The sequence below is a fragment of the Archocentrus centrarchus genome, chromosome 2, assembly GCF_007364275.1.
Source record: "Archocentrus centrarchus isolate MPI-CPG fArcCen1 chromosome 2, fArcCen1, whole genome shotgun sequence".
In the NCBI taxonomy this organism is placed as follows: Eukaryota; Metazoa; Chordata; class Actinopteri; order Cichliformes; family Cichlidae; genus Archocentrus; species Archocentrus centrarchus.
This window is the reverse complement of record NC_044347.1, coordinates 19,992,418-20,014,499: the sequence shown is the minus strand read 5'-3', so window position 1 is coordinate 20,014,499 and position 22,082 is coordinate 19,992,418. Positions and strand designations below refer to the sequence as shown.

Genomic DNA, 22,082 nt, shown 5'->3' with positions numbered 1-22,082 from the left:
TGAAATGCTGTTTCGGTGCAGCAGTGATGTTTGCCTGTTTCTCCAGATCTCAGCTCAGGAGAGTCGGAGGAAGAAGAAAGAGTATGTGGAATGTCTGGAGAAAAAGTAAGGCTTGGAAAAGTCTTCGTCTTTATCTTTCCATTCTCTGCACACTTCTTTTGGTTTACATTTCTAACTGTCATCTGTGCTTTCCAAAGCCTTTTTTTTTGTCATTGTAGTGTAGCAGTGTATCAGAATTGGTTATTATTGTTTAGAAGAGTCCAATCAGAGCATTTGCACACCTTAGACTCTGCTTAGACTGTGCTAGAGTAGCTTAGCATGATTCACTGTTCAAAATCATCCTTAGCCATCTCACACAGGGCCTTGGTGCTGCCCCTCAGTTTACAGTTTGTCTGAAACGAGATGTTTTAGCTCCCTTTCCCCTCTCTTTGAAGCCAGCTTTGGCTTCCTCTTGTAAACAGAAGGCTTTAACACCAGATGGATGGGGCTTCTGTGGCTGCAGCCAGAGGTGTGAGTTGACCATGTAAGGACTTCCCCTCTCTATGACATCAGAGAACCAAGATTAGGAAAAAAAAGCCACCTCAAAAACCACAGGTTTTATTATTTGAAACTTTGGATCCACCATTATAAGCATAACAGGTCCCCCTTAAACTGCTAGTTAGAGCAATATCTAAGCAGAATCTTCCACTTCTTTCACCCTATAATGTAGTTGAGAGTGTTAAAAGTCATGTCAGCTAGAGTTTTTTCCCCCTGAGATGACTCTAATTGCAAGCCTTTATATGCAAAATTCGGTTTGCTCATTTAATGCATAAGCAACAAAGAAAAAAAAAAAAATTCAGCAGCCCAAAGACAAAAAACTGTGGCGTTGTGTAACACTGAGTGTGAGCTTGGCAGTTACAATTTAGTCAAGAGCCAGTTTTTTTTTTGTATTTAGAGGTTTCCCTAACTGCTTTGGAGCTGAGTGCAGTAACAGACGCAAGAGCTCTGCTGGGGATTAAATTGGAGGCAAACTCGGGTGCTTGTGAGGTCAGATAAATATGTGTGTGTGTGTCTGACATTAAAAAAAAAAAAAAAAAACCCTCCAGAAAGCATTCATCAGCACTCAACTCCTCTATTCTGATTCATTAAAGAACAGCAAAAGCAGAGAGCGCTTTTCTCTCCTCTTTACTTTCCATTATTCCGGCCATTCCTTGCTGTGGCGGGACTCCAATAACCTGCTTAACACATGGGCCAGATTCACTGACTTTCCTGACAGGGACAGTAAAATAGAGTTGAAAATATGGGCTTTCTTTTACATAGCTTTCATTACGACAAATACAAATATAAGTGCCGACAAAGATTTCCACAGGTATACAAAATTCCCTATTAATCCCACTAGAGTGCGGGGAAAATTATGTGCGAGTACAGCTTCTTTTAACTGAATCAAAGCAACAGAGACATAAGAGGACACGTGTAGAAACAGAAATCCACCTCTCTATGATTTTTTGGACACAAGGAGGGGATTAATGGATGATCCCTCGAAAAGAAAACAGCAGGATGCTTTCCTGAAAGGCGTGTGTATGAAGGAGTTGTATTCTAACAACACAGCAGGAGATCAGGAGGATTAAAAAAGTGAGACATTAGCAAGATGTTACACTGATAACAGAGATCAGAAGGATTAGTAGGAAAAGACAGACAGAGGGAGAAAAAGGGGAAGAAACTTTGGCAAGCAGGGCATCTTTCTGAAATTTTCTAAGTATCTGTGTTTATTTTGTACAAAATGTGACCTGTGGTGCTTTTAAATGTGAAATGAGTTCAAATGCTCTCAAAAGTTTTAGTTTATAAAGACACTGTTAGGACCCAAGGAGTGGTTAAAATAGATTTGAGCAGAGTGGGGAAATGATGAGCTGACCGCAGTTTGTTAAATGCATGTGAGAGGCTTCAACTGTTAGAATAAACTTATTGACCTCATAGTTCTGAATCAGGACCTCCGTGTTTTGCATCATGAAGTTTGTTCAGAGGTCCAGCTGTTAGCTCAGTAACTTAGAACAGCTGGTATGAATCAGCAGTCGAGGTTCGCCTCTTTTTCAGTCAGGTTAGAGCTACAGGTTGGAGAGCTGATTAGGCTAGCTTAAATCACATTAATAATGATCAGAGTTGTAGTTGTAATAGACTGGATATAAAAGATGAACACCCATTGGACCATATTTGGACCCAAGGACAGAGGGCAAAGTTATCAGATTCTCAAGAGGTCTGGTTCAGTGACTAAAATGAGCAGGAGAGCAGCTCAGCAGTCTCAACAGTTATGGGCTATAGCTGCCTGCGTCTGCATCTGCAAATGACTGCAAGTGGCCACATCCATAATAATGTGTAACATTAAGCATTAACAAAATTTTAATGTGAAGAAATTAGCTTAAAAGACCAAAACTAGGCTGCAAACATATTTATTTCTGCTTTAAGGTTGGTCATTTTAATATTGGAGCCTATCAGGATTGGCTTGCTGTTGGAGCCCGCCTCTAGTGGCCATTAGCGGAACTGCAGCTTTTGGCACTTACGTAATGACTTCATTTTTCAACTGTGAAGTTTATCACTTAATGATCCACGTCCACTTGTCCTGCTACAACCCTCCCCATTTATCTGGGTTTGGGACCAGCAGTACAAGTGCACTGCCCCCCCAGCTGGAGACAAAGTAAAGAGGCAAGGCTGACATGGTTTGGATATGTGCAGAGGAGGGATAGTGGATATATTAGATAAGGATGTTGAAGATGGAGCTGCCAGGCAGGAGAAAAGAGGAAAAGCCTCAGAAGATTCATGGATGTAATGAAGGAGGACATGTTGGTGGTTGGTGTGACAGAAAAGGATGCTAGGGGTCGGGTGAGATGGAGGCAGATGAAAGGGTGCAGCCAAAAGAAGAAGTAGTTTGACATTTGGCTTAAACGATAACAGGCTTTGTTTTTGATGAGAGCAACAGTAAAAGGAGGATATGTGCAGAGATAAGACAATAAAAACTGTGTGTATATCTTTGTCTGTGTGTGTATTAGGGTGGAGAATTACACATCAGAAAACAGCGACCTGTGGAGAAAAGTAGAACACCTGGAGACTGCCAACAGGTGAGGTTCTCACACACACACACACACACACACACACACGCCAGCATACTTTAGTTGTCTTTCAGCTTTAAACAGACTGAAGCTGTTTTGTGCTGGCTCCATACACTAGTAATACAAACCCACCATTCATGTAATGATGTTTGGATTATGATCACTGAAAGCAGCAACACGCGTGCAAAGAATGCAGCCTGGTAAACTGAGAGCTAGATGAGCTGCAGCAGGCCTTAAGAAGATGGTTCTCATATTTTTTCGGAGCTCTTGTGCGGAAATGAAGATGCAAAACTACGAACAGGGTTATACACGTGCTTGTACACGAGTGTGTGTGTACACACACATGCTCTGTGGGTAAAAACTTTACAGGCTTTTAATATATATGCAGTGTGAGAGAATTAAAGGAGTCTAAAGTGAAATGTATCTGTGCTCCATAAGCAAAGCATAGACTCACCAAGCTGCCGCTGCCTCCTCTGTTATTATAACAATATGAAACCAATCTGCTATTATCCTGGAGTGGGTGGTTAGAAGGGTGGGTGGGTGTGGAGGGTTAGATGGCTGAGGAGGTGGTGGTGGTGGGGGGGAGTCTGTCTGTCTGTCTGTGGCACGCTCAGCCTGTCATTAAAGTGGCGAGTTAACAGCAGCTTTCATCATGGAAGGCAGCCCCCTCCCTTCCAACCACATACACATACACACACACCGATGAATATGTTAACCCACCGCAGGGAGGAACAGTGAATTGGCGCAAACTGGGAAACGTGAGTCAGCACACAGCCCGTTCACTCTCGTAAGAGTAAATGTGAGTCTAAAAAAGGCTTTAAACAAATGAACTAAATTTAAGCTCGGAGTTCCTAAAAATGTCCCAAATGCAGTTATTAGTGGTCATTTTGTTCTCTGTGCTGTGTTTTTCTTTCTGTCTAGTTGGATTCACGCAGGACTTGGTTAGAGCTACTGGTTCATTAGTTAGTAGCTTTGTATTAGTGTCTGTGAGTCCAGAGCAGACAGAGGTTCAGGATATGTTTAGTTTGGCTCAGCTCCAGCATCGAACTGAATTAACTGACAATTTTTTATTGTTCTTATTGTTTTTTTTACACACACTTATTCACTCAGGCAGGCAGCGTGACGCTTTGAAGCGCTGTATATTTTAAGCTGCAATAAGTTAAGCTGTGGTTTTACATCAAAGACCTGTGTGAGTGATGCAGGTCAGCATCATCCCCCCCCGTGAGTTTACTACAGCTGACAAGCTGCAGTTTCTCTGCTCTGTTCTGGGGCATGTCACAGATTTCAGCATGGAAATTTGAAACAATAAAAGCAGCAACAGATGACTGAGTGTCTGGGTTAATCTCTGACTTATTAAACGCTTAACTGGCTTTCTGGTTTGCTGTGTGTGTTTGTGTGTGGGTGTGTCAGAAACTGGATCTTTGTCTCCACTTAGTGGTTGGAGTTTGTCCTCACAGCCACAGACGGCTCATACCATCAGAGCCCTGCTCCCCAGGTCCCACTAATGTACTGTTTTCTTGTGGTTTTATTCATGGACTCTATTCAGCTCTGCTCTGCTCTCTGCTTGTTTTGTTGGACTCGTAAAACAAAAGTAAATCAGGTGGTTAGAGTTTACTTTGATGTAGAATAAACCCAATAATGAGCGCTGTGCTTCAGCAGAAGATCATTGATCTTTGGGGAAACAAACTATACATCAGAGTTTGTGTGTGTGAGACTTTTGTTGTGGTCTGAGTGGAGATTTAAGTCGTGTGTGTGCACACTATGGGTGCAGCCATATACATATTATAGAGATTCAAATTTCTGAACCCTCTGAGGCCACAACCTGTGAGAGTCAAACTCTTTTTTTTTTTTTCTACCACTAAATGATGTCTGGCTCTGTTTGTGTCTCCAGGTCTCTCCTACAGCAGCTCCAGAAGCTCCAGTCACTGATTTCGGGGAAAGTCGTCCCCCGTTCCTGTAAAATGGCCTCAACTCAGACAGGAACATGCCTCATGGTAAATATTACTGCTGCTGCTGCTGTGGAAAGCTCTTCACACACTTTTATGTGAATATTGTTGTTGTTGTGAGGTGATTTTATTTGCATTTGACAAAATACTACAATTAATGTCACTTTTTTTTTCATCATAAACATTTTTTTTTTTTTTTTTGTCTTTATGAAGATCACCTTAGCAGCTTTAAAATTCCTCTTATTATACACAGTTACACATTATATAGCAGTCATGACTTGTGGGTGGATTCATTCCTGTTGGCCAAATCATCTTAAAGTGGTCAATAATAATGATGGGATCCTATCACTAAATGTCAGTTAAACACAACTGTAGTACTCAAAGCAGGCAAACTCATATGGTTTGTGATGATGGAGGGGGTATACTGCTTCTAGCTGTGTGTGTGTGTGTGTGTGTGTGGGGGGGGGGGGGGGGGGGGGGGGTATAGATGTTAGAAAAAAATTGTACGGTTTTTAAGTAAACAAAAATTCTGAATTTAGTAAGATTGAAGTTTCTACAGAAGGATAATACATCATGGGCATTACAGGCTGAGTATTGTTGCTATTATTTATTAACACGTGTTTTGTTGCGCTCTCTGTGCAGATGATGGCCCTGTGTTTTGTCCTGGTGTTGGGCTCCTTCTCTCCCTGCATCTCTCCCCTCTCCTTGGTCACTCACACCTCCTCTTTGCCCTCCTCCCCCTCTTCTTCTCAGTCCTCCCCCTCTTCTCATTCTCCTCCATCCGCGGACCTCTACACCACCAGCCAGGGTAGGTCTAGAAATATGTTCAGTATTCAACATCCCAGTGTATATGGCAGATTTGTCATGATCAAAATTTTCCTTTTGTAGTTCTCCACTTAATGGTGTAATACAGTTTAAGGCTCTCCCTCCGATATTGAGAGTAACCTTGCTCTGTGGGTTACATTACATTTTAGAAAATAAAAATAAAGGCACGTGATGAGGGTTAAGTTCAAAAGTTCATTTCAGAGTTGTTTCTTTCAAAGCCAACTTGGAAAGTGGATACAATATTTGACTTTCCTTGTGCGCTGTTTTCCACTTCTCTATAAATTCACTTCCTTTAACCACTTGCCCCTGGGAAACCCCTTCTGAAACCAGAAGTTAGGCTGCCATCAAATTAAGTGCAACTGCCTTCTGCCAACAACTGTCCTCTGAGTGGTGAGGGGAAAGGGTTTAATAGACTGTAACCACCTAAAATTGACCATACTGCCCTGCGACTGTCCAAGGACAGAAAAGCAGAATTATAAGTTACTCATACAAAGCAATAAAAGTGGAGAAAAGAGTGTTAGTTATGGTCATGCTAGTGTTTCTCCTCTGCTCTCTGTTTCACCACACGTGTGTAAGCCCCTCCCACCATACGCACAGCAGAGCAGTCAACGCACAGGAAACAACTTTATCAAAAATACGAGAAAAGCTCGTCCAAATGACTTTAAACTCAACATAGAACTCCATTTGTTCCATAGCACAGATAGCACAAAACACATATCCAACCTACAATAAACTACATCCAATAAAATACAGTTGTTTAAAAAGTTTAAAAAGTGATATACGTGTCTCAGCCATTTGGATTTCACTGATATTAGGTGTATATAAGATCATTTCCAATGAGTAAAGGTATACTGTTTTAGATATGCTCATCATCATCCTTTATCATGAGAAAAAGGTTAATCACTGATGAAAGTCAGCCCCAAATGATATACTATGACAAAGAAAAACTGAACATTTTAATTTTGATGTTTGAAATGGCAGATATTTTGAAATATGTACAAGTGTTTGAGTTCACATAATAAAAGCAGTGATGGATCATGGGGGCTGTCCAGTTAACGGTGCGTGTTTGTGTGCCGTAGTCCGTTCCCGCAGCCTGCTCTTCTACAATGAAGGGGCGCCACCGGAGGACAGTTTAGTGGCATCAGAAGGAGAGAGGCTACAGTCAGAAGGCCACTCCCACAACCAGATCAGCCGATACACAGCTGACGCCCACAGCAACCAGACACGTGGGCCCAAGTTAGAGCAGAGGTACAAACAAACTCCACCGATGCTGCAATATTTGCACACCACTTGTCAAACATTAACCAACTGTCTCTGCCTTTCTCCTCTCCTCAGAGAAACAAAACCAGATGGAGCCTCTGAGTTTTTCTGACACAGCTCGACCTCTCCTCACCTAACTTCTCCCCTCTGAATCCCTACAAAAAACCCCAATGCCCCAGATTGCTGAAATCAACAATCAGCTGGACCAAAACATGCATCTTCTTTAGTCTGTCAGTAAATCCATTGTCATCATCTCCGCTAGTGAGCTTTTTGAATTAAGGCTTCAGACTGCAGATACTCCCATCCTACACCTCTGTTACCATGCCTTTATGTACAGCTTCACTTCTCCGCTTTAACAGACTCTGTTATACTTGAATGTTCCTGATTTTTAAATGGACCTTCTTGTTGGAATTTCCCTTGTTATGCACAAAAACCTAGTATAATTTTAAATACTCAACAAATCTTTTTATATTCAGTTTTAAAAAAAAATATAGTTTAGAATTCACAAAGCATTAAAAATAGTCGCCTTATTTAAACCTTAAAGAACCTCTGGTCAGAACTTACAGATTTGGTTCATTTGAACAGGTCATGAGCACAAAATAGACACAGTTGCCAAGAAGAAAGGCACTTAAAGTTGTGATTGTGTATAAAGACCTTTTGTGTCACTGTGTCATGACAGCCCTAAAAATTACCATCTAAAACAGCTGTTTTCTGTTTCCAGAAATATCTTTAATTACTCCCCACAACAAATGAAGTGTAGCTTTGCCCTTTAATGCAACGCAACACAGTCTTTGCAAAAGAAAGCAGAAAGCATTATGGAAATGTGGCTGAAATAAATGTAAGATAAGACCTTGCACATTTAAGAACATAAAAGCTTATATAGTGAAACATAACTGTGGGAGTCTATTTTTATCATGTGGTACTTCCAAGACACTCCTGGTGTACCACATTAGATTAGTGCACATAGCATAAAGGGCTGCATCTAACTTAGTTTGTCATCAATATGGAGATTTATCAATTAATATGCATTTAGAAATAGTAAAAATAATCCAAACCCCAAACATATTTAAGTGGCTAGCCCTTTTTTGCTTGACCAGTTCAATGCTTGTTAGCAGTGTGCATGTGTCTTGTGCTGATGGCGGTGCAAGTAATTTCCTGTTCTTGCATATCAGGAGTATAATTTTTCCTCAGTACGCAGCCTCTGCTGCATTTTACATTTGGTCGTCTCTCCTCTGCTCTCTGTTTCACCTTATGTGTGAAAACTCCTCCCATACACACAAAGTGAAGCAGAGCAGTTGACCTAGGGGAAAAACAGGTAATAGGAAACACTCTGAAATAGATTGCAGCATGTGTTAATACTGCCAACTAGACATCAACATATACTTTTGGAAGCTGTGCCATTCTGAAAGTGCCTTCCACTTTGTTCAGTTGAATATGACCGACTTGGCCTTACACCCAATGCCCCACATGGAAGCACAGACCTGGAAATGTTACTCTAAACTAGATAACACACTATTTGTTTAGGGCTGGCCTCATCCTTTTCAGCCCTACTGTGTGTGTGTGTGTGTGTGTGTGTGTGTGTGTGTGTGTGTGTGTGTGTGTGTGTGTGTGTGTGTGTGTGTGTGTGTGTGTGTTCTGTTATCAGGAAATGGCTGAATCATCATTTTTGGGTGAAACCTTTTATTTCACATTTATTTACACATTAGGGATCGCAACAGTAACGGCTTGTTTGACAAAAATCTCGCTTGCAGATCAAAATGTTACTCTGCAAAACTGAGTTTCGCTCAGAGCTATCAATGCAGGGTGTGGATCTTTTATCTGGCTTTAACAACAAATCATTTGCATTATGTTTCAGCTTTTTACATCTATGAAATAATTTTTAAATTTCCAACTCTCACCAAAATTCTGCTCATTTCTTTTTTGGGGGAGAGATCATATTTTTCATACCAAGGGACCATAAAGAGGTTGGGGAAACATGACAAAAAAGTATTTTTTATGAAATTATAAATTGTATATGTAATATATTTGCAGCATTTAAAAAAGAGCATATTTAATTTATGCAACCAAAAAAAAGTTACTTTATCTTATTGTCTCCTTTTTTTTTAAATAATGTTTTTTAAAAAAAAAAACATAAAAATACAACTTATAATATATTCTGAGCATCGAAAAAAGAGCATATTTATTTTATGCAAAAAAAAAAAAGAGGAAATGGTATGTTGTTTTGGCATTTATGATGATGCAAAGTTTTACATGCTGATTTATCAAGTGTAAAGCTTTGACATGATCTGTTTGTGTCTTTTAACTGTAATACAGTCTTTATGTTCCACTGCTGTCGCATGAAAATTTCTGAGGGTCCCCTCCTGATTTCTTTGCCCTGAAAATCATTCGATCACAAATCATCTCCAGAATAAAACAAAACATGACAACGCTGGCAAAAAAGTTTAATTTCTGTATTTTTGGTAATGAAATTAAGAATGTAAATCTTGAATAAACAAAAGAAGAAATACACTAATACTGATATGAAAATGTGCTCATGCGACAGCAGTGTATGTTGTATTTATTCCTGTTTGTAGAAAATGTGTATATATTGATGAAGCCATTTAAAGGACTAATACATTCCAGGCAGTAAAACACCACTAGTTTTTTTTACTCCATAACTGACTAAAAAAAACTCATTTCATCACCACTATTCTGACAAGGTGCAAGAAACACGGAAACTAAAAAATAAAATAAAACCATAATGACTATGGTATTCCTTCACAATAAAAGCTTCATTCCATTATCAACATCCTTTAAAAAGTTTTACCACTCCGAAATCCAATTTTTAGCTCCAAAACTTAAGTCATCACAGCTTTTCTGCTTTTCTTACTTATGTCTGTATCCATTTCATTTTGTGACTGTTTTGTCGTGCCAAACATACAAAAAAAAAAAAAAAAATCATGTGATTGCAGCCTGTCATTCTCACCCGTGAGTCTTAATGCACCAATGTACATAAAAAAAATGACAACTTAATGTGCATTTGTTGTAAATAAGGGTTTTGTTTTTGTATTGTGACATAGTCCAAGATCTTAACCTGTAGAATCTAATGGGGGAAAATAGTGGGGTAGGACTAAAAAAATAAAATAACAGGGAGGGTGATTTTTTTTTTTTCCCCCAACTTGTAAAGAAACCTGGATGACACAGCAGCTGCACACAATTTGAATAGTTGTAAAACAGCAGGAAGTGCTTAATTATTCCAACCCCTCCATGAATATTTGAATGTCCTGAGAGAATAATCAAGCATTTCCAGGGAGTTCAGTTATTTGAAATGTGTATAGATGTGTCACCTTGGTTTGTTGTATAGCGTCTTGCATGTTCCTCTATATCTATAAATATCTATGTTATCTTAGTATAGTCAGTAGAGTAGAATCCAGCAAAATATTAAAAAACTGCATCAGCAACACCGTGTCCCTGGAGTTTCTTGCTTTAAATGAGTTTCTTGTGATATTCAGCTTTGCACTGGTCCCAGTCTTCATCCCCTTTAACCCCACTGTTTCAGCTGAAGTGTTTGAATATGAGCTGCCTTCGGAGTTCCTCTGCCTGGCTGTCGCGGTCCTCGGGTCTCTGGTTGAGGCTCTTTGGCTGCTCGAGAGGCTCCGTTCTTTCCAGAGTCCAGGCGTCTAATCCAGACTGCAAGGAGGCATTGTGGAGAACACAGCAGGCCAGCAGGATGGATGAACTCCTCTCTGGAGAGTACTATACACAGGAGAGGACAAATCACTCTTTCAGTTCTGGTGTGTTTCAACTAAACTCAGCTAATATGTTCTGGTTTCGAGCTAATCATACACTCACTTGCAGCGTGGCCTTGCATGCCATGCTTAAGTAAACATGAATGCTTCCTTTCTGTAAGTGACTCGCTCATACCAAAGATTTTTTTTGGAGCCCAACCGGTTTATCGGCAGGTCGATATTCTTGGCCAATATTAGCCACATACTGATCTATAAGTAAAGGCAATTACCATAGCCAATAAATAAAAATTAAAGCGGAGAGTGGAGAAAGGCCCTTTGTCCACCAGAGGGCAGTCTGCGACTTCGTTTTTTGGACCGCCACAAACACAACAAACAGTTCTGTGCAGAGTTGGGCAGTGTGTAAACAAATATCCATACATAACAGTTGTTAGAGAAATTTGTTTATGTTTTATTTGTCTGTTTGTCAGTCTAAACCAACCTCCCCCAAGAAACAATCACATCTGTAACTGCAATATGTTAAATTAAACTATATGGAAAATTGCCTCATGGTTTATTCCTACTAATGTGATTATGCGAATATTGAATATGGACTTGATTATTGCGCCACAGAATACAATACCTGTAAGTATCCTTTGGTGCCATCTAAACACCTGAATCTGGTTTGAATTGCTCTGAAGGTTCGATCCACTATCTCACGTGTAGCAGTGTGGGCCAGATTATATCGAAACTCTGAAGGGGATTCTGGGCAGTCAACCGGCGTCATCAGCCATTTCCTCAAAGGGTAACGGCTGTCACCTGAAAATCAGAAAACTTATAATCTCTGACTCCAACACCGCAAGCTAACATCTATAATAAGCAATCCACAACTCACCTAGGAGCCAGCCCTGCTCGGTGTCCTGCATGTGTTTGAACAGAGTGGATTTTTCTAGAACAGCAGTGTCTTGGAGTCCACCTGGCCAGTGTGTTTCTGCACTGAGTAAAAGTCCTCGGGCATCGGAAACCAGCTGACAGGCCACAGAGTGGAAGCCCTTCTTGTTCACATATGATGAGTCTTCACTGTTAGGGGCTTTGATGGCAACCTGGAGATGAAAAGTAAAGAGAGAGAGGACTCAGTTACGTCCTGTAGATGAGATATCTCTCTCTCACACACACACACACACACACATTAGTTATGCAGTATCATATAATGCACCTGAACACAGTCCAACACCCCCAGAACTCCAGGAAATCCTGCCACCCTCTGAAACTCCTGGAAGGACTGCTCTCTGCTGGAAGGATCTCTGTTTGGAAAACATTATCATCATTTAAGCAAATGTTTGAGAGACTGTTTTTTCCTTATTCAAACTACTCAAACAAACAGTATTATTGCACCTGTTAAACATAATGAATTGAGGAGCTTTCTCCACCAGGGCTCTCGTCACATTGGACACACATCTCGACATTGATGCCTGACTGATCCCTATCGTATCCCCCATGGATGTTTGGAATGAACCCGATGTGTAGAAACCCAATGCGGCCAACACCTGGACCTCAGGACTGATGGCTCTGGACCGCTGGGTTCGTCTGCACAGACCCTGGAACACAACAGAGCAGTTTTTGCAGATTTCATACAAACAAAGTTAAACTGAACTGTTAACACAGGATGCAGGTCTACACACCTCTCTAAGTAATTCCACCAGATACAAGATAAAGCCTCTGGGGAAGCCAAATTGCGTGAGGAGGAAGTTGTCTGAGACCGAGTCCAGGTCAAAGCGGTCCAGGGTCTTATGGCCTCGGCCATGCAGGAGGAGATCACAGTCCAAGATGGCTATAGGGATGGCCATGCTATGGATAAGAAAACACTTAATTACTAATAAGTACGATTCGTTTTAAATACTTGTTATACTTTCACTCTCTTATACACATAATACAATTATTTCCCTTACTTGCTCAAGCGTGGTAGGAATTTTACATCCAGATTTCCTACACGTGTATTTTCTTTCAGTAAATATTGCTAGTTATTAACGTGGCATTGTGTTGACGTGTAATGTACCATAAGCACTTTCTTTGTATACAACAACACATTAACACTAGAAAAAAAAACTGTCCTGATGTTTTAAACCTTATTGTCAGTAACCAACCATCAGCTTTAGAGCTAGGTCCTGAACCAAAGCAAGCCAATGTGCTAACCTGCTAGCATTGCAGTTTGTTTTGTGCGTGTTTTTATGTGTGTCTCTGTGGTCCCTTCAGGAGAAAACTCCACTATCAGGTGTAGCGGGACAGTTGCAAATCAAACAGGGAGCACAGTTTTTTTGTTTTTTTTTCCTCAAATGAAGGACAATATTCTTACCTCTAGATCAGTAATGGAGCATTTGTCAACCAAAACAAGTCACGGGAACAGCTAGCGTTAGCCTGCTTCTCTCATTCGCAGATTCCCCACAAAGACCGGTGTTGTTATGTTTCAGGTACAGATTCACTTTGGTTATAAAAATAAATAAATAAATAATAATAATAATAAATGACTTGCGCTATTTATTGTCTTCAAAATGTATATTTTTAAACTCTAAATTTAACGGGCTTGTATTTTAACGAAAGCGCTGCTGTGAACGCGCCGCTACCCAAACACGTCGACATGGAGAAGATAAACAGAAAAGTGGCACAGTCGCTGCTGACGCTGTGTTACATCTGAGGTGGGCGTTTAAATATTTGTGGAACACGGCGTTGGCTTTCATCTTCATTAAACCGGCTTGTATTTTATTGACGCTCCATTGTTAAGGCCACAGCTAATGTGAGTATTGTTGCTTCGTGATGAAGTTAAAGTGCATTATTGAGCTGGTAGCTAGCTTTAGCTTGCAGGCTAACGCTGGTTGATCCGTGAGTGGGTCCCATGCACCTCAGCCTCGCCTTTGTGAACCTGAAACGTTTCGCAATTATCCAAGAAAATACGGTGCTGTAAGTGTTTGAATTGGGCCATCGGGTGTTATGTACTGGGTAAAGGAGGCTGTCAGGGTTTTATTGTTTTTTGTTTTGTAATATGACCTCTAAACATGATTGGGACTATATAAACGTGGAGGCCCAGACTGCTAGCCTGCTTTTATTTAAATAAACAGCTTCTGTTTGGAGGATTCAGGCGGCGGTGATAAACTTTTCTTGTTAATACCATGGATATTACTGTATTGTTCATTTTTTTCAGTTAGAAGATGTTAAACTGTCGCCGGTATGTTCAAAGTTGTTATTTTGTTTCTGTAAGACATGCTTTGTGAAGAAAGTGGATGTGGAGTGGGGGGTTTATGGTGTGAAAACCCCCACATGTGAACAATGGAGTGATAGTGGGGGTGGAATTCACCTTTTCCTTTGTGTTGTTTTTTTCAGACACTTAAGCACATGTAATTTTATACGAATACTTTACGTTTTGGTTACAAACTTAAGACCAGCTTTGTACAGAAAGCGGTGTTTAGATATTGCTAATCTGGGTATTCTTGTGTTTTTTTGCAGGGTCCTGAAAACATGGAGAGTGACCTGAAACCCCAGGATCAAAAGGACTTAGACAAGTTTATTAAGTTCTTTGCATTGAAGGTGAGGAACTGGTACAAATGCTGCTAATCATATTCTGGACAGGTTTCTGTCTGATATTCTGATAGCGGTTCATTTTTGAGCGGCCCTGTTTGTGTGTTTGCAGACTGTCCAGGTGATAGTCCAAGCCAGGCTCGGAGAGAAGATCTGCACTCGCTCGTCCTCTTCGCCTACTGGATCTGACTGGGTAAAACAACATCGTATTTCTTTGTAGTGATCATTTGGTTTTAAAGTGAACTGTAGATCTTTTCAAGGTGCGGATTATGGATATTCCTTGTTAATATTCCTTCTAGTTTAATTTGGCCATCAAAGACATCCCAGAGGTTACTCATGAAGCCAAAAAGGCACTGGCTGGCCAACTTCCAGGCATTGGACGCTCCATGTGTGTTGAGATCTCCCTCAAGACATCAGAGGTAAAAACCTGCAGTGCATTTTCTTGTTTTGTAAAACAGCGAAATGGATTGTAAATGCACACTTTTTTTTTTTTTTTTTTTTTTAACATAAACTCCACCTGTCTCTTAGGTTTACGTGGGTTATAAGTCTAAGAGAATTTCTTTTATCTTTGAAAGCGAAATGTAATGCTGTGTGAGTCTAAAGCACAGCGCTTTAAAAGAGTAATCCTTGTCCATAAATGTTAGGATTGTTTTACGTATTTGCAGCAGTAACCAGACCACATCATTTACTAAACATACAGTTGCCTTAATGTCGCTGTATTGTTTCTTTTTTTTCCTTTCTACGTCTTCACTCAGGGTGACTCAATGGAGTTAGAGACTTGGTGCCTGGAGATGAATGAAAAGTGAGTGGATTTTGTTTTTACTTTTGTTTTTAAGTCTTCGATGGGCCAAATGATTGAGGCTTGCTGATTTTTGCTGTTCCACGTTTGTGCAGTCAGTACAGTATCAGCCAGCAGGACCACAAATCCTTTAATTGTAGTATTTGAATCATTTACGTCAGTTCTGCAACTACGATGGTTCCTTTTATTATGCGTAGCATTTGTAGAGAATCAGTGATTCTCTCTGCCAAAGCTTGGCTGTCAGACACCCATACTAAAACATAGAGCTTTGTGAGCAAGCGAGTAATGAAGAAGCTCAGAAATGGAGTTATACCCAGCAGTGTGAGTAAAACAATCAACATCACCCACCGATTAACGAGGTCCCACCATGAAATCTTGGAAGTTTTTGAGAGGGATGAGCTGAATGTGACAGAGAAACCGAGTGACACTGCAATCCCATCCTGTAGGATCTTGTAAATCAGAAGGGAGGCCCAACTTTAAGCATACCCTGGCCTGTCGCTCTTTTTCGCTCTAATGAGAACCACAGTTTAAAAAGGAGTGTCTTGTAGGTGTATTAGCTGAAATTTACAGCCAGTAATTGAGCCCATAAACACAACAGCAGAGTGGATCAGCGACCATTGGCATCATTTTCTAGGCTTCTATAAAATCAGACTTCTTTTGAAACTGGAAGAGTTGCCCACCTTCAGGTTTGCTTCACTCTTCAGACCCAGAGGCTAAGTCCATCTTTATATCCAGTCTGTGCTAAAGACAATAAGAGTCAGGTGCTGATGTTTGTAATTCCATATTTATCTCAGTTAGAGCGTCATGTTGATGTTATACCTCATCGCTAAAGCATTTCTGCTGTTTGAAAACTGTCTTTTTAACTGTTTTGTTCATGCTGGTGCTAAAGTGAGCCTGTGAGCACCCTGACAGGTTCACAAGTACGAAACTGTACACTGTTTTATTTTGGCATTATTCTCTGCACCTGTGTTTTGAAGGTACACTTATAAGTATCAGTAATGGTCCCAAGCTTGAGTCCCCAGACGCCACACGGCTTTATTCATGCGAGACAAATTTAGAGAGGAATACAAAAGGAAGGCAGTAAGGGAGAAGCAGACATTGCAGCATAAAAACAAACTTCCTTGCAGAGATATTTTTATATTTAGCTGGCCTTTATTTAAAATCCCCCCCCCCCCCCCCCCCCACTTCAATGCGTCACTGGATTTTTTTTTTTTTTGTCTGCTCCAGGTGCGATAAGGAAATCAAGGTGTCATATGCAGTCTATAATCGTCTGTCTGTCCTCCTGAAGTCTCTGCTGGCCATCACCAGAGTCACACCTGCTTATAAACTGTCCAGGAAGCAGGGACATGACTATGTCATACTATACAGGTGATCTGTCCTGATTTCCAAAATGCATCATCTCACTTCTTTCCATCTTCTCCACATGAGCGCTTGTACTTGTGCTTGTTTTCAGTCCAGCCATCTAAACGTGTTGTTTCTTCTGTCTAGGATCTACTTTGGGGAGGTCCAGCTGAGTGGATTAGGGGAAGGTACGTGTAACTCTGCTCCTTGGCTGGCGTATGTTGGATCCAAAAAGAAAAACAAAAAACATGAACTAGAAGTTTAATGAACCCAGTATAGGTTTAATTGCTTTTGTTTATATTTTGTTGTGCTTGTTTTTAAGGTTTCCAAACGGTGCGTGTTGGAGTCGTCGGCACCCCTATCGGCACAATCACACTTTCGTGTGCCTACCGCACAAATCTGGCATTCATGTCTAACAGGTAACCAACACGTCAAAACGGGACATAGAGCAGTGTTAACTGGTCAGCGGCCTTAACTTTTCAGCACTTTAACCGTCTTCCTCTTCAGGCACTTTGAAAGGTCGGCTCCTATCATGGGGATCATCGTGGATCACTTTGTGGATCCTCCCTGCAGCAGCCAGCGTCCAGCAAACATGGGACATCCCTGCAACTACAGGTAGCTTTGGCAAGCTCTGTAAATGAAAGCAACCTCCAAACACACAGTGCAGGAGTTGAGTAGTAAGATTTAAGGTGATGCAATCCATCATCCAAAGGTCACACTTCGTCTCCCCGTCCTTTATCTCTGTGAGAGTTGAATTGCTGCATCAGCAGAATGAAAACATACAGTGGCTTATTTCTAATGGCCTTCTGTGTCACTCGACCTTAGACTTTATCTTTCATTAATGTAATCTTTCATTAATGTAAACAGATATGTACATGTGCTCCAGTTTATGACTTTATGATCTGTTTGTTCAGAGCTCCAGATGAAGAGGACGGAGGACAGTTCGCAGGCGTTCAGGACTCACAGGAGGTCTGCACCACCTCCTTCTCCACCTCCCCTCCCTCTCAGGTAAGTGTACCCTCCCTCCTTCTTCTTCGCTGTCTGTTTCTTTAACCTGTGACTTCTTCTCTCCTTTTTCACACCTGTTTTTCATTTCTCTTTGTCTCTTTCTCTCCTTGTCTTTTAACTTTCCTGTTGTCTTTTTATTGTATGTTTATCTCTGTGTGTACGTGTGCTTTGTCTCAGTGTGTGTGTACACTGAGCCCGTCTCCTTCTAAACTGCCCAAGCCCCTCCCACTGGACAGTCTGCAGCTCCCACTGGCTCCTGGACTTGTCACTCACACAGTGAGTCTATACTGGCCACTGAGTGAGAGCATGACTGTGTTTGTGTGTGTGTGTGTGTGTGTGTGTGAGAGACAACCTGACACTGCACTGAACGGCTGTGTGATCTCAGAGTTAACTTTTGCTTTTGGGTGTGTGTGGTCATCTAATTCTTTTTCCATCTTCTGTTTAAATTTTAACTGCTTTGTTCTGTGCAGAACTTCAGTAGCTTCACTTTGCTGCTGATCACTAGACATGTTTGATCATCCTCATCATATTACAGCACAGTGTGTGCCTCAAACATCACACAGTTTATGATAAAGCTAAAACCCACCATGCTTAATATTTCCTCTTGTGTCTCTCTTGCTCTTCAGCTGTATGCTTCCAGATTATCCTACCAGCCGCCAGCTCTGGCAGGAGCTACAGAGCTTTGCCACGCTGCTGCCAATCCAAACCAGGTGATGACACCAATCACACGATCAGCAGTTAATTATTTTTATCCCCAGATTTTAAACACAGTCAGGAGACCAAAACAACTGAACTCAGTAAGCACTAAACTGTGGGAGGAAGTCTGAGCGCTTGGAGAAAACAGAGAAACTCCACACTGTGAGACTGGCAGACAGTGCTAAGCACTGCAGCACTGTGCTGGCCTTGCATTTAAAACTAGTCCCTGATTAAAATGTGAAAACAAGTCAGAGCTGTAACTAGAGTGAAGCCTGGTTTATATAATTAGTTCTCTATAAAAAGAAAACACTGAAACACTGACGATGAATAAATGTTTTCCACACAACCCAATGAAGGGCTGAAACTGTGATTTCTTTTATTTATTAACATGCAGTCCCGTCGCCAGATCTCAGTCTTAAGGGGGGTTTATGAAATCCAACAGGGGGACACCACTATTATTAGCTTATTTTATTTATTTTATTTTATTTATTTATCTATCTATTTATTTGAGATCTGTGACTGTGATCTGGCTTGGGTGGGCGGGCCCAAGCGTATCAGTGGGCGGGCACGGCCCCCTAGGGCCCGCCCATAGCGACGGGTGTGTTAACATGCTTGCTGTTTCCTAATTAGCTTCTTAGATGACTGAAAAAGTGTTTTTCCTCTTCAGGTATTGCATCCTGGGAAGGAAGGCGGGACTCTGTTGATCCCCACTCAGCCTCCTCATGGAGCAGATGGTCATCTGACAGTAGAGCATGCCCCCAACACACCGAGCAGCAGGTGATTGTCCCCTGGCTTTACGTTAACTCAGCATCTGCATGTCCAGTAAAAAGTGTAACTTTTTTTTATTGCCTGAATCCCGATGTTTGTCAGTTTTGTGCTGTAGTTGTGTTTTTAAGGCATTTCTAAATTTCTGGTCTTCTGGTCTCGCGCTCTCTTCTTAGTGGCGATGATGACGGCTTGTTGCAGAGCGGAGAAGGGCGCAAAGAAGAAGGGAGGAGGAGCGTGTCCCCCTCTGACCCTGTGGAGTCGCTCAATGCATTCACAAGGAAGGTCGGAGCCTTTGTTAATAAGCCCAGCGCACAGGTAAGTCATTTTGAGCTGCCTTTTAGGCTGCTTTCAGTTTTTTTCGCCCAGCACACTGAACCCTGCTGTGTGTCTGTGTACGTATGTGTAGATAACAGCCGCCAGTCTGGACCTGCCATTTGCTGCATTTGCTCCTCGAGGCCTGGACTCAGAGGAGAATGATCCCATGGTAACTTCAGGGTTATTGTGGATTTAAAAAAAAAAAAAAATGCTCCCAAATGTCATCTTGAACAACATGCACAGTTGAGGCTTACTTAAAGGTTGACACACCTTTTTCTGCTGTGTGTTTGTGTTCAGGTTCATCCTCCAGACTCTCCTCCCTGCCCGTCCCCCCTGCAGGGCAGCCTTCATTCTCAGGGCTCAGAGGAATCAGGGCAGCAGGACGACTTCGTCATGGTCGACTTTGTACGTAGTTTTTTTTTTTTTTCTTTTTTTCTTTTAATTTTGAAAAATCTTGATATTTACTTTTGGTCTGCAATGCTGACATGTTTGTCTTTAAATTTTATTATACTTATACTACTATACAACTTATAATTTTATTATAGATGGATAGATGCACAGTTTGAAATGCACTTCAGCACCCTCTGGGTAAAGCTTTAGAGAATTAGGGGCTGCATTAGGAGCCCAGCATGAGATAAATAAGCATCATAAACTTGAATCATGTAAATCTGTTTTAGTAGAAATCAAGAAAAAATAGCGTACTGCTGGATTTGAATAAAAAAAAGGTCCACTTTAAAATAAGATTCCAGATGTTTTATTGTGAAACTGCAGCGGTTTCTCTTCCTGTCTGCGCAGCGTCCCGCTTTCTCTAAAGACGACTTGTTGCCGATGGATCTGGGCACCTTCTACAGGGAGTTTCAGAACCCTCCACAGCTGGCCAGCCTCTCAATTCACATCAGCTCCCAGTCCATGGCTGACGACCTGGTAAACACCTTATTTCAAATTCTGACAGCAACGCTTTTCGCTGCTGCAGAATTTGCAGCACAGCGCTGAATGAATCTTTGTAGTCACGCTGGTTCGTGTTCTCCCTCCACAGGACTCGCTGCCGGAGAAATTGCGGGTCTACGAGAAAAACATCGACGAGTTCGACGCCTTTGTGGACATGCTTCAGTAGATGAGGAGTGAGGACGAAGGCTGACAGTAGAGCAGGACTACCTGTGAGACATGGACAGTGAAAACTTAATGAAAGGGAGAAGCAGACTGGAGGCTCCTCTAGTTGTTTGTCCAGTGAAAATTACTCAGACTAAATCACCGTGTTTCAATGTGAAATTCTCCTTCCTGTTGAGTATGCTTACCAGCTTGTACGTCTTCACTGTAAATATTGTATTATCTCCTGCAACACTGACACACATCCCCCCTGTGGTCCGGTAGGGTCGATCCAACTAAGGTCTTCATTTTCTCTGTGGCATAAATCTGCTCTCCTCCTTAGTGTGTAATCAGAGTAGATGATCATGGGTCTTTCTGTCACTTCAGACAGCCATGCAAATCCAAGGACTACCTGCATTCATGCAAACTGTAGCTCACCATAATCAACCCCCCATCGCTGAACACTACTCGCCTCTGAAGTGTTTCTCCACACCATGGCCTTTCTGATATCTGAGCTAAAGCCGATGGATCTACAAGTCAAACCAGTATGTTTTGCGTCATAGGTTTCTCTTTAAAGCTCGTCTGGACACAAAGTTTCTCCGTAGCCTGACACAGGATTCCTGTGTTCAGCTTTACAGTGCAGTAGGGCTCACTCATTGTCCCTCAGCAGGTTTTCCCAGCTGGTCTGGGGATTTAAACTGACAACTTCAGTGTTTGCAAATGTCCCCAGTGGAATGTAAAGTGAATTAAGCGCTGTACAGAAAAACCTTTCCATGCTTCCGCAGTTTGCTTTGGAACAACACTCAGTTGCCGGTTAACGACGTGCACCTAGCTAAAACTAATAACATCCCCTGGAATAAAACATGCCAGTTTTTCTAGAAACTTAATGCTCCTTTTGGAGGCTGATAATTGTGAATTACAGCGAACGACAATAAAAGTTACCACCACCTCAAATTGCAGCCTTGAAAATGACCATGAGGTGTAATCAGTCCCAGTTTAATCAAGAACTCTACATAACCTGCATTGACACTGGATTTATTGCAGGACGTTAGTTTGAGCTTTCCAGTAGACTGGTGTTTACCACGTGCTGTTCAACATGCTCATGTATATTTGATTTTAGTTTTTAAAGAGGGAAATACTTCCAGCTGTCTACAGAGGGTAACATTCAGGACTGTTCAGTTTGGTTGAAAGCTTTAAACTTTTCTTTTGGCATAGATGTCCCAATAAAGCATGGCTGCTCTATTCAACTTGTAAAACCTGTGCCTCCTGTCTTCAGTGCCTTAGTTCAAGTGAAGCTCTGCTCTGTTCCTCTTGCACCACATTTTATTGCCTTCATGTGCAGCTGTACTAGCAAAGAAAGAGCAACTTATTTCAATAGCATACCAGCACCTGCATAGGTTTAACTAGGTGTGTGTAAAAACACACAACCTACATGTGTGATCAATTTAAATCCAGTTTAGAAAATCCTTCAAAATAAGTGCTCACAAGCAGTGAGACTGTCGACTTTGGTTCAGCACTTAGCACCATATGAAAACTTGAAATTTCTGTTTTTGTATGGAACACACACACACACACACACACACACCACACACACACACACACCATCAAAGCTTTAAAGTGAAAGTGGTTGATGGGTTCTGCGGTTTGGCCAAGATGAAAATGAAGTTTCTGCATGAATTAAAAT

General features: G+C 41.4%; 3 protein-coding genes across 5 annotated transcripts in view; 2 read left to right on the top strand and 1 right to left on the bottom strand.

Annotated features, from left to right (window-relative positions):
* creb3l1 (cAMP responsive element binding protein 3-like 1) overlaps positions 1-8,815 on the top strand; it is a 36,105-nt gene extending 27,290 nt beyond the window's left edge. Inside the window, exons 8-13 of the mRNA XM_030747653.1 lie at positions 47-105; positions 3,021-3,089; positions 4,972-5,074; positions 5,669-5,834; positions 6,931-7,099; positions 7,187-8,815. Coding sequence (XP_030603513.1) covers positions 47-105; positions 3,021-3,089; positions 4,972-5,074; positions 5,669-5,834; positions 6,931-7,099; positions 7,187-7,223 — 603 coding nt within the window. The 3' untranslated portion in view covers positions 7,224-8,815. The remainder of the gene's footprint in view (positions 1-46; positions 106-3,020; positions 3,090-4,971; positions 5,075-5,668; positions 5,835-6,930; positions 7,100-7,186) is intronic.
* A 1,705-nt stretch (positions 8,816-10,520) lies between these two features.
* Positions 10,521-13,422, bottom strand: harbi1 (harbinger transposase derived 1). Its single transcript, XM_030747699.1, has 7 exons — positions 13,169-13,422; positions 12,498-12,663; positions 12,211-12,413; positions 12,032-12,119; positions 11,711-11,918; positions 11,459-11,634; positions 10,521-10,846 (listed from the first exon to the last, which is right to left on the bottom strand). Exons 2-7 carry the CDS (start codon positions 12,660-12,662, stop codon positions 10,646-10,648), a joined length of 1,041 nt encoding a protein of 346 aa, XP_030603559.1. The 5' UTR covers position 12,663; positions 13,169-13,422; the 3' UTR covers positions 10,521-10,645.
* Positions 13,423-13,432: 10 nt separating this feature from the next.
* Positions 13,433-21,654, top strand: atg13 (ATG13 autophagy related 13 homolog (S. cerevisiae)). Of its 3 annotated transcripts, none has more exons than XM_030747564.1 (18): positions 13,433-13,606; positions 14,314-14,394; positions 14,498-14,578; positions 14,685-14,804; positions 15,141-15,187; positions 16,412-16,552; positions 16,673-16,713; positions 16,848-16,944; positions 17,033-17,140; positions 17,440-17,533; positions 17,711-17,809; positions 18,160-18,243; positions 18,897-19,006; positions 19,171-19,312; positions 19,404-19,481; positions 19,610-19,717; positions 20,108-20,236; positions 20,349-21,654. In XM_030747564.1, exons 2-18 carry the CDS (start codon positions 14,326-14,328, stop codon positions 20,424-20,426), a joined length of 1,626 nt encoding a protein of 541 aa, XP_030603424.1. In that variant the 5' UTR covers positions 13,433-13,606; positions 14,314-14,325; the 3' UTR covers positions 20,427-21,654. The 3 variants fall into 3 exon arrangements, with proteins under 3 accessions (XP_030603424.1, XP_030603442.1, XP_030603434.1); XM_030747574.1 differs by having other exon boundaries at positions 13,449-13,508; XM_030747582.1 differs by lacking the exon at positions 17,711-17,809.
* Positions 21,655-22,082: the final 428 nt, after the last annotated feature.